At 47.4% G+C, this 12,256-nt stretch overlaps 1 protein-coding gene across 1 annotated transcript in view; it reads right to left on the bottom strand.

The window, feature by feature from the left end:
• abcb4 (ATP-binding cassette, sub-family B (MDR/TAP), member 4) overlaps positions 1-12,256 on the bottom strand; it is a 114,332-nt gene that overhangs the window by 62,457 nt on the left and 39,619 nt on the right. The window contains exons 6-7 of the mRNA XM_078235053.1: positions 11,007-11,198; positions 5,668-5,839 (exon numbers count right to left, since the gene is read on the bottom strand). Of these exons, the coding sequence (XP_078091179.1) occupies positions 5,668-5,839; positions 11,007-11,198 (364 nt within the window). The remainder of the gene's footprint in view (positions 1-5,667; positions 5,840-11,006; positions 11,199-12,256) is intronic.

Here is a 12,256-nt window from a genome sequence, read left to right as displayed (position 1 = left end):
CATTGGAGTCTTATCATGCAAGTGTACTTTGCAATGACCTTCATTTTATGACTGTGAGGTTTTGGTTAAAGTATTAATGTGTATTTCATGCCTCCCTGCGGCTTTATTTTGTTTACGCTTTTCATGCTGAATAGGATTCTTTTCTTAGTTCCCACTCTCCTCATGAATGACGCCAAGCAATGGATGTTGTTTTCATTCACTGACATTTGAAATGTCTGCTAGATGGAAATGACTAGGAACTATATCACCGTCCCTTCATAGTGGCTGGGTCAAAATCCTGTAACTCTCCCCCTAACAGCACTCTGGGTGTACCTGTCCCACATGGACTCCTGTAGTTCAAGAAAGTAACTCATCATCACTTTCTCAAAGGCAGTTAGGGATGGGGAACAAATGCTGGCTTAGCCAGCAATGCCCACGTCCCCTGAATAAAAAATAAGTATGTGTTGAAATATCTACTTCTAATTAATCCATTGAAAACTGCAGCTTCAAGCCAAAAATCACTTTTTATTTGAATATTTCAGCAAATGGGTGGAGAAACTACTATGGACTTAAAAATGTTTTGTGCGTTTTCTTAATTTATCCAAGTTTTGATCAGGCAGCACGATGGCACAGTGGTTAGCACTGCTGCCTCAAAGCTCCTGGGACCCGGGTTCGATTCCCTGCTTGGGTCAGTGTGGATTTTGCACGTTCTCCCCAGGTCTGTGTGGGTTTCCTCTGGGTGCTCCGGTTTCCTCCCACATTCCAAAGATATGCAGGACCCTAGCGTCCCAGGATGTGTAGGTTAGAGGGATTAGCGGGGTAAATATGTGGGGTTATGGGGATAGGGCCTGGGTGGGATTGTTGTCGGTGCAAACTCAATGGGCTGAATGGCCTCCTTCTGCGCTGCAGGGTTTCTGTGATTCTCCCCAGGTCTCTGTGGGTTTCCTCTGGGTGCTCCGGTTTTTTCCCCACAGTCCGAAAGACATGCTGGTTAGGTGCATTGGCCATGCTAAATTCTCCCTCAGTGTACCCGAACGGGCGTTGGAGTGTGGCGACGAGGGGATTTTCACAGTAATTTCATTGCAGTGTTAATTTAAGCCTACTTGTGACTAATAAATAAACTTTAAACTTGATTATATATTAAATTCTTTTTGCATTAAACGGTTAATTGTTGCATTTTAAAATTCCAAGAGATTTGAACTTTCACCGTACATTGAGATAACCATGTTGACAAAAGCGTTTCCCTTTCCAACCAGTTTCAAAGTTCAGCCGAGTCGAAGGCAAAGATATTTTAAACCACATTAGCTCACCATAATCCCATTTAAGGCTATCAGGATGGAATTGATCAGCACATTTTTATGTTTATTTGCCTAGCATTATATTTGAAATACAGGTAAAAAATCTGACAGGATGCAAAGGATGTGAGATCATTGACCTCATAACCATACAAAAATAAACTGTGCACATATCATTGGGAAATCTGCTGAGAAAGTCACGCAGTCACAATGGACAACTTCAGAATCAATACATTCCATTAAATTTTAAAAGTCTGTAAATATTTCAAATTACTCTCGACAAAATGTATTTAATTTAACACGCCATCGCCAAAACCTTGCTGCTGTTTACGTTAGCGGGATCTTACGGTTTTGCCAATGACACTCCCCATCGCGGGATTTCCAGCAGCAAGGGGTGCGTTCAATAGGAGACCCGTTGACAGGGCAGGACCACAAAATCCCGCTGCCAGTGAGCGGCATGCCATCTCCCGCCGCTGCGAAACACTCCGCGGACGGGGAGGAAAATCCCATCCTATGCTCTACACTCTAGAGATCTCTAGCTGAAAAGATCACAGTTAGCAGTTCATTTTGTGAGACCCCAACACCTCATAAATTCCTCATGAAGAAGTTGGAAACTATGGAAATATAAAAAAACCCACAAGTTTTATCTGGGATGTGTATATCAAGTCAAACAGCGGTGTTAAATTAGAGAAAAGTTTCAGTGCGAATGAGAAGTGATGCACTGTAGCCCATCCCAGTCAACATCTTTATCAATGAAAAGATTTACCAGGATGTTGCCTGGTATGGAGGGCATTAGCTATGAGGAGAGGTTGGAGAAACTTGGTTTGTTCTCACTGGAATGATGAAGTTTGAGGGGCGACCTGATAGAAGTCTACAAGATTATGAGGGGCATGGACAGAGTGGATAGTCAGAAGCTTTTTCCCAGGGTGGAAGAGTCAGTTACTAGGGGGCATAGATTAAGGTGCGAGGGGCAAGATTTAAAGGAGATGTACAAGGCAAGTTTTTTTACGCAGAGGGTGGTGGGTGCCTGGAACTCGCTGCCGGTGGAGGTATTGGAAGCAGATACGATAGTGACTTAAGGGGTGTCTTGACAAATACATGAATAGAATGGGAATGGAGGGATATGGTCCCCGGAAGGGTAGGGGGTTTTAATTCAGTCAGGCAGCATGGTTGGTGCAGGCTTGGAAGGCCGAAGGGCCTGTTCCTGTTTTCTTTATTCTTTGTTTTTTATATTGGATGACATTGTAAGGCAATCCCTCAATTAAATGATGATGTTATTGCTCCTTTTTCTGGATAGTATTGTGCTGGCAGATTCAACTGGGATCTAGACACCGAAAATACACAGACCAATGAGTCCAGCATGTAGGTTAGGATTACACCCATGGAACATTCATGAACAATTCCAGGAAACATTCCACGATTGCAAGGGAACTCCAATCTGCCTGCAAAGTACAAGGCATTGCATCACTAGGGTGACATCTAAGTGCCCACGTTAAGAAAGTTCAGCTTAGCTGCCTCCAGCAGCACCCATTCAAAATCAAATGCAGAGTTATAGATATCCCAGCTTCCAGTGAAGTCTGGCATGTGGACCCTTTAATGTTTATGATCCCTACACCCCACTCCCTCCTGTGTTGATAGTCATGTTTGGGGAAATAAAATCCCCACAGGTGGGTGTAGATATCTCAACAACTTGAACTGAAGGTCTAAAGACATGGTAATGAGCATCCATGTGTCAGTACCATGCAGCACCATGGGCCCGATTTTACCAACAATGTGCACCTGTTTTCGGGCACGAAATTGCGGTAAAGTCGGGTGTGAGGCCTTTATCGCGATCTGCACCCGCGTCCGTGCAGATCGCCGCTTTACCGAGACCCGCGAATGGCGGGGATCTGTTCCGTGCCCAAATCGGGCGCCACGACGATTTAAATGCATTTGCATGCATATACAATTGAATGAATGAACTGCCCGCCCAACTCTATCAGCATTTCCCCCTTTACCACCGCGTTTGCCAATCCAGAACCGCGCTTTTACGGACCTGCTAAATAAAAGTCTGAGTCGGGTGCTCCAGTCTCTGAAGAGCCCGTTCAGAGCTTCCAACGGCTCTCTGACTCAGATCAGTGGTTGGGGGGGGGGGGGGGGGGGGGGTGGTCAGATCATTCTCTGGTTGGAGGGGGGGGGGGGGGGGAGAAGGGGAGTGAGGTCAGATCGCTGTCTTTGGGGGGGGAAGGAGGAGGGACGCGGGTAAGATGTATCTCGGAGAGGGATCTCTGGTGGGAGGGGCAGATGGATCTCTGGTGGGGGGGCAGATGGATCTCTGGTGGGGGGGGCAGATGGATCTCTGGTGGGGGGGCAGATGGATCTCTGGTGGGGGGGGCAGATGGATCTCTGGTGGGGGGGGCAGATGGATCTCTGGTGGGGGGGGCAGATGGATCTCTGGTGGGGGGGGCAGATGGATCTCTGGTGGGGGGGGGCAGATGGATCTCTGGTGGGGGGGGGCAGATGGATCTCTGGTGGGGGGGGGCAGATGGATCTCTGGTGGGGGGGGGCAGATGGATCTCTGGTGGGGGGGGGCAGATGGATCTCTGGTGGGGGGGGCAGATGGATCTCTGGTGGGGGGGCAGATGGATCTCTGGTGGGGGGGGCAGATGGATCTCTGGTGGGGGGGGCAGATGGATCTCTGGTGGGGGGGGCAGATGGATCTCTGGTGGGGGGGGCAGATGGATCTCTGGTGGGTGGGGGGGGGCAGATGGATCTCTGGTGGGGGGGGGGGGGCAGATGGATCTCTGGTGGGGGGGGGGGGCAGATGGATCTCTGGAGGGGGGGCAGATGGATCTCTGGTGGGGGGGGCAGATGGATCTCTGGTGGGGGGGGGCAGATGGATCTCTGGTGGGGGGGGCAGATGGATCTCTGGTGGGGGGGGGCAGATGGATCTCTGGTGGGGGGGGGCAGATGGATCTCTGGTGGGGGGGGGCAGATGGATCTCTGGTGGGGGGGGGCAGATGGATCTCTGGTGGGGGGGGCAGATGGATCTCTGGTGGGGGGGGCAGATGGATCTCTGGTGGGGGGGGCAGATGGATCTCTGGTGGGGGGGGCAGATGGATCTCTGGTGGGGGGGGCAGATGGATCTCTGGTGGGGGGGCCAGATGGATCTCTGGTGGGGGGGGCAGATGGATCTCTGGTGGGGGGGGCAGATGGATCTCTGGTGGGGGGGGCAGATGGATCTCTGGTGGGGGGGGCAGATGGATCTCTGGTGGGGGGGGCAGATGGATCTCTGGTGGGGGGGGCAGATGGATCTCTGGTGGGGGGGGCAGATGGATCTCTGGTGGGGGGGCAGATGGATCTCTGGTGGGGGGGCAGATGGATCTCTGGTGGGGGGGGCAGATGGATCTCTGGTGGGGGGGGCAGATGGATCTCTGGTGGGGGGGGCAGATGGATCTCTGGTGGGGGGGGCAGATGGATCTCTGGTGGGGGGGCAGATGGATCTCTGGTGGGGGGGGCAGATGGATCTCTGGTGGGGGGGGCAGATGGATCTCTGGTGGGGGGGCAGATGGATCTCTGGTGGGGGCAGGGGGGTCTGCTGCCACTCTGCGGGCGATCGGTGGGCGGGGAGGGGGCAGGGGTGGCAATCGGTCTGGGTAGTGGGGGGGGGCGGAGTAAGTAAGGGACACACACACACATCACTGTCCCCCTTATCCACCACCCCCTGCTACCCAGACCGATCGCCACCCCTGCCCCCGTCCCCCCCACCGATCGCCCGCAGAGTGGCAGCGGACCCCCCGCCCCCCACCAGAGATCCATCTGCCCCCCCCCACCAGAGGTTCATCTGCCCCCCCCCCCACCAGAGATCCATCTGCACCCCTCCCCGAGATGCACCCTCGCTCCCGCTTTTCCTCCCGAACCGCTTTCTCCGCTGTCTGCGGCTCAGGGGCGATCCGGCACCGGCGCGCTTTTCCAAATTTTTTTCTAACTGCGCATGCGCAGTTCAGAGCTCCAATCGTCCTGGCAGCGCTAAGCCCCGCCCACAGCGCAGATCGGACGGGAGATGGCTGAGAGCGTATGGGGGTGCCTGAAAGCGGATTTCTAAGTCGGATCTGTACTATGCCCAGATTCGGCACTTGGAATGAAAATGGTAAAATCGGGCCCTATGTCTCATTGCTCCATCGTAACTCTTCTGGAAATTAAGGCAATGATTGGGTGTGTGACCCTCGGCAAAGTTATTATTGACTGGTTCAAGATGATGAGCTTCTGCCCATGCTGCAGACACTGGTAAAAGCCGTGGGAGAAAATCGGGGTGGAAATTAGGGCATAATATCCATTAGTTTCTACAAATAACAAAAATTCAGAATGTATTAGGCAAGCAGGATTTTGTTACAATTAAAACACACACACTAACCTTGGACCAGATCGCTGCAGAAACTCCCAGAACCGGACTCACAGCCAGTATCACCAGTGCCAACTTCCATCCATTCACAAAGCCAACCACAAAGCCAGCTACAAAGGAGGCCAGTGACTGTAGGAGCAAGCCTATTTTATCACCAATTCCTTCACTTATTTTTAAGATATCACTGAAAGACAAAGAGATTATACTCAACATCAACACCTCCTAAAATGTTAGTCTGCAGTGAGGCATGTTTTGCTATTTAAGACATGAGTTTTATAATATGGTCTTTTATAATATAGGGCGGCACGGTGGCACAGTGGCTAGCATTGCTGCCTCACAGCGCCAGGGACCCAGGTTCAATTCCGGCCTCGGGTCACTGTCTGCGTGGAATTTGCACATTCTCCCCGTGTCTGTGTGGGTTTCCTCTGGGTGCTCTGGTTTCCTCCCACAGTCCAAAGATGCGCAGGTAAGGTTGTTTGGCTATGCTAAATTGACCCTAGTGTCAGGCTTATCAGCAGGGTAAATGTGTGGGGATATGGGGATAGGGCCTGGGTGGGATTGTGGTTGGTACAAACTTGATGTGCCGAATGGCCTCCTTCTGCACTGTAGGGATTCTATGATTCTATAATCCATCCCTTTTCTGACTCGCAACATGAACATGATGGCACATTCCCTAGTCCCGGCATTTATAAACAGAATGTCTGGCATGGTCATTATCAAACTGCTGCTATAGATACGTGAAGAGAAAGAGGTGGTGAAGACAAATGTAGGTCTCCCACAGACAGAAATGGGGGAATGTATAATAGGGGACAAAGCAATGGCCGAGCAACTGAATACATACTTTCGTTCTGTCTTCACAAAAGAGGACACAAATCAGATGCCAGAAATGTTGGAGAATGCAAGATTTAGTGAGAGGGAAAAACTGAGGGAGATCAATATTAGTAGAGAAATGGTGCTGGGAAAATTGATGGGATTGAAGGTGGATAAATCCCCACGGCCTGATAATCTACATCCCAGAGTACTTAAGGAAGTGGCTCTAGAAATAGTGGATACATTGGTGGTCATCTTCCAGGATTCTATAGACTCTGGAACAGTCGCTGCAGATTGGAGGGTAGCGAATGAAACTCCAATATTCAAAAAGGGAGGTAGAGAGAAAACAGGGAATTATAGACCAGTAAACTTAACATCGGTAGTGAGGAAAATTGTCGAATCCATTATCAAGGACTTTATAGCAGAGTATTTAGAAAGCAGCAGCAGGATCAGACAGAGTCAGCACGGATTTATGAAGGGGAAATCATGCTTGACAAATCTGTTGGAAATCTTTGAAGATTTAACTAGTAGAGTTGACAAGGGGGAACCTGTAGATGTGGCATATTTGGACTTTCAGAAAGCGTTTGACAAAGCCTCGCACAAGAGATTATCGTGCAAGATTAAAGCGCGTGTGATTGGAGGAAGTGTATTGAGATGGATAGAAAACTGGTTGGCAGAGAGGAAACAAAGAGTAGGAATTAATGGGTGCTTTTCAAATTGGCAGGTCGTAACTAGTGGGGTGCCACAGGGATTGGTGCTGGGACCCCAGCTATTCACAATATACATTAATGATTTGGATGAGGGAACAAAATGTCACATCTCAAAGTTTGCAGATGATACCAAGTTGGGTGGGAGGGCGAACTATGACGAGGATGCAGAGATCCTTCAGAATGATCTGGACAGGATGGGTGAGTTGGCTAATCAATGGCAGATGCAGTATAATTTGGATAAGTGTGAGGCCATTCACTTTGGAAGCAAAAACAAGGCGGCAGATTACTACTTGAACGGCTATAAATTGGGGGAGGGGAGTGTGCAGCAGGATCTGGGTGTCCTTATGCACCAGTCACTGAAGGTAAGCATGCTGATGCAGCAGGCAGTAAAGGCGGCAAATGGCATGTTGGCCTTCATTGTGAGAGGTTTCGAGTACCGGAGCAGGGATGTGTTGTTGCAATTATACAGGGCCTTGGTGAGGCCATATCTGGGCTATTGTGGGCAGTTTTGGTCTCCTTTTCTGAGGAAGGAAGTTCTTGCTCTTGAAGGGGGTGCAGTGAAGGTTTACCATGCCGAGTCCGGGGATGGCGGGACTGGTGCATGAGGAGAGATTAACTAGGTTAGGATTGTTTTCGCTGGAGTTCAGACGAATGAGGGGGGATCTCGTAGAGACTTAAAAGTTCTAACAGGTCTAGACAGGATAGATGCAGGAAGGATGTTTCCAATGGTGGGGGAGTCCAGAACCAGGGGTCACAGTCTTAGGATTCAGAGTAGACCATTTAGGAGGGAAGTGAGGAGACGTTTCTTCACCCAGGTGAGCCTGTGGAATTCATTAGCATAGAAAGTAGTTGATGCCAAAACATTGAATGCATTCAAGAGGCGGCTGGATATAGCACTTGGGGTAAATGGGATCAAAGACTATGGGAAAAAAACAAGATTAGGCTATTGAGTTGGATGATCAGCCATGAATGGCGGAACAGGCTCGAAGGGCCAAATGGCCTCCTCCTGCTCCTATCTTCTATGTTTCTATGTTTATGTTTTGATTTTTCAAACTGGCTGCTGTGTTTCTTCCATTACGGCAGTGACTTTTACTTCAAAATAACTTAATTTGTGTTTTGGGATGTCATAAGAACATAAGAAATAGGAGCAGGAGTAGGCCATCTAGCCTCTCAAGCCTGCTCCGCCATTCAATAAGATCATGGCTGATCTGATAGTGGGTTCAGTTCCATTTACCCGTCCGCTCCCCATAACCCTTAATTCCCTTAATGGTTAAAAATCTATCTATCTGTGACTTAAACACATTTAAACGAGGTAGCCTCTACTGCTTCATTGGGCAGAGAATTCCAAAGATTCACTACCCTCTGGGAGAAGAAGTTCCTCCTCAACTCTGTTCTAAATTGACTCCCCCGTATTTTGAGGCTATGCCCTCTAGTTCTTGTTTCCATTGTAAGTGGAAATAACCTCAATGCTCCTACCCTGTCTAGCCCCTTCATTATCTTATATGTCTCTATAAGATCTCCCCTCAACCTTCTAAACTCCAATGAGTACAGGCCCAGTCTACTCAATCTCTCCTCATCAGCTAACCCCCTCATCTTCGGAATCAACCTGGTGAACCTCCTCTGTACCCCCTCCAAAGCTAATATATCCTTTCTTAAATAAGGGGACCAAAATTGTACACAGTACTCCAGGTGCGGCCTCACCAGTACCCTGTACAGTTGCAGCATGACCTCCCTACTTTTATACTGCATCCCTCTCGCGATAAAGGCTAACATTCCATTTGCCTTCTTGATTACCTGCTGCACCTGCAAACTGAGTTTTTGTGATTCATGCACAAGGACCCCCAGGTCCTTCTGCACAGTAGCATATTGTAATTTTTCACCGTTTAAATAATAGTCCATTTTACTATTATTCCTTCCAAAGTGGATAACCTCACACTTACCAACGTTATACTCCATCTGCCAGATCCTTGCCCACTCACTTAGCCTATCCAAATCTCTCTGCAGACTCTCTGTGTCCTCCACGCAATTTGCTTTCCCACTCATCTTTGTGTCATCCGCAAACTTTGTTACCCTACACTCGGTCCCCTCCTCCAGATCGTCTATGTATATGGTAAATAGTCATAAACATAAGTCTTTTTCTTCATAAATTTTATTTGCAAGGATTTTCATATGAAGCAATAAGGTTTGTGATAGGTACACAAGGACCATTCGTTAGAAATACAATTTTTTTTTCTTCTCATTTAGGCATTTCAGCAAAATGCACTTGATCTATAACATTTTGGAATAGCCAGTGTGAGCAGGACTCAAACTTTGGAGCATTGTGTTCGAACCCACTGTGCCACTTGCTATTCCTTCCTGACAATATGGGCAGCACAGAGGCACAGTAGTAAACACTGCTGCCTCACTGCGCCAGGGGCCCAGGTTCAATTTCTGTCTAGGATGACTGCCTGTGTGAAGTTTGCATGCTCTCCACGTGTCTGCGAGGGTTTCCTCATTGAGGATGGGTGCTAGAAGACACTGAGACTTGAGGTCAGAAGATGTAAAATTGTTTAATGTCTTTGAGATGTTGGATAAATATTCATAATGAAAAGAAGTTTCAGTTAAATACAGACCTGATTGATAAACAAGTCTGTGCAACACAATTTATCCATGTTACTGGGAATCGAGGAGGGGCTGTTGTCTCACCGCCATGTTGAAGAGTCTCCAATTTAAATTACTGAGAAATCTATCGCCATCTGTAGGGTTTCACTTTGCTCAATATGGAAGTATACATACCCCTGGTAGGGATCTATCCTACTTTCGAAGAGCTGACAGCATGACAGAGCCAAATCTTAAAGACCCCTATACGTGTACAGAAGTATCGCTGGATTTTAATTAGCTAAAAATGTACATCTTCTTCAGCTACTTATGTGACCCAACGGAACAGGATTGCATCATAGGCATGTACTGATGAATAAAACAATTGGCGATCCGGAGATATTTGTCGATAAATTTCCTTAAGTGATTCATTTGTTTGAGTAGAATGTATATACCAAAGACAATTATGCATGCTCTGTTGAAGTGTGCTTGATGGACATAATCACCTTTTCTTGTTCCTTTTATAATGGCCTCTTCATACTTCCCAACCACACTTAACTGAGAGATAGCACTAATGAGATCGGTGGAAATAGATATAATTGAAATATTCCAGTCTCCATAAAAAGGGGAACAGTAGAGTGTGGAAATAAAAGTTAAGTTGGTAAGGCAGTTGGATAGAATTAGAAAAGAAAATAAGAAAAATGTAACAGTAAAAGGATTACTTGAACGTTACATGGTTAAAGAGTTAACAGAATCTTCTTTCATAGCTAGAGCCTGGTTTTACACTCAGTCCACACAGAAGGGATAAAAATGTTTGTCTACCAGCTGTAAAACCAAAATTTTATCTTAATCCCGTTCCTAATATATGCGGTAGCACAGATTAACCTTAATTCAGTGAAAGTCAGGAATCTAACTCAGAGAGGTCCAAAGGTGCCTTTCTGCTTTTGGAGCCAAACCGTATTGTAGGAATAAAAATAGTCAAGCTTTACTCTTAAACTAGCTGTACCACACTTGAGCAGAGAGAACTTAATGCTGTCTCTTACAGCTCAAAGTAGAAAAGAGTTCTATTCATCAGCACTAATGGACTTCAGTGAGTCGAAGCAAAACGATTAATTGGAATAATTATTAAACCTCTGTTTAGAAATTCATGGCACAATCTCTCCATAATTTAGGTTTGGCAAAAAAGCCAAATACCAGCACATATCCATTTAGTTACGCACCGATGTATTAAAGTGTGAAGCTATGGTCACTTACTCCGTTAGACGAGTGTTGAGCTCTCCAATCTCACTGACATCATACCATCCTATTTCCTGACGTAATATTGCATGAAAAAAGGCCTTTCTGATCTTCTTTGTCTGCCTTGCTGCAGCCAGGGACCAAAAGGAAATTTGGATATAGGAAGCAAGCAGAACAGCACATCCTATCCCGACATAATAGTAGGAAAATCTGCAAATAAGAGAGAGAAGAAAGCTTTCTTGAAATTAAACTTTTGGTTAGGCCCGTAGTCAATAGGTGGCATTTCAGAACAGTCAGGTGTGAAATTATTATTAATAATTTCAATTTTTCATTTTCAAACTCCACCTTCTACAACCCTGCAACCATCCAACACCAACTCCCGCCCACCATGAGATCCTGGCGGTAATTCCAAAAATCCTAGCAGTGATAGAACAAAGAACAGTACAGCACAGGAAACAGGCCCTTCGGCTCTCCAAGCCTGTGCCGCTCCTTGGTCCAACTAGACCAATCGTTTGTATCCCTCCATTCCCAGGCTGCTCATGTGACTATCCAGGTAAGTCTTAAACGATGTCAGCGTGCCTGCCTCCACCACCCTATTTGGCAGCGCATTCCAGGCCCTCACCACCCTCTGTAAAAAACATCCCTCTAATATCTGAGTTATACTTCGCCCCTCTCACCTTGAGCCCGTGACCCCTCGTGAACGTCACTTCTGATCTGGGAAAAAGCTTCCCACCGTTCACCTTATCTATCCCCTTCATAATCTTGTACACCTCTATTAGATCTCCCCTCATTCTCCGTCTTTCCAGGGAGAACAACCCCAGTTTACCCAATCTCTCCTCATAGCTAAGACCCTCCATACCAGGCAACATCCTGGTAAACCTTCTCTGCACTCTCTCTAACGCCTCCACGTCCTTCTGGTAGTGCGGCGACCAGAACTGGATGCAGTACTCCAAATGTGGCCTAACCAGCGTTCTATACAGCTGCATCATCAGACTCCAGCTTTTATACTCTATACCCCGTCCTATAAAGGCAAGCATACCATATGCCTTCTTCACCACCTTCTCCACCTGTGTTGCCACCTTCAAGGATTTGTGGACTTGCACAACTAGGTCCCTCTGTGTTTCTATACTCCTGATGACTCTGCCATTTATTGTACAACTCCTGCCTACATTATTTCTTCCAAAATGCATGTTCAACTTTGCTGCCTGTGTGATAACTTGGAAGAAGTGTCCACCTGCCCTTTTTGGAACTCACCTGTGAAATGAATG

Source organism: Mustelus asterias, chromosome 2 (assembly GCF_964213995.1).
Source record: "Mustelus asterias chromosome 2, sMusAst1.hap1.1, whole genome shotgun sequence".
Classification (NCBI taxonomy): Eukaryota; Metazoa; Chordata; class Chondrichthyes; order Carcharhiniformes; family Triakidae; genus Mustelus; species Mustelus asterias.
Note: the sequence above shows the minus strand (reverse complement) of the source record. Positions and strands in the feature narration are given on the sequence as shown.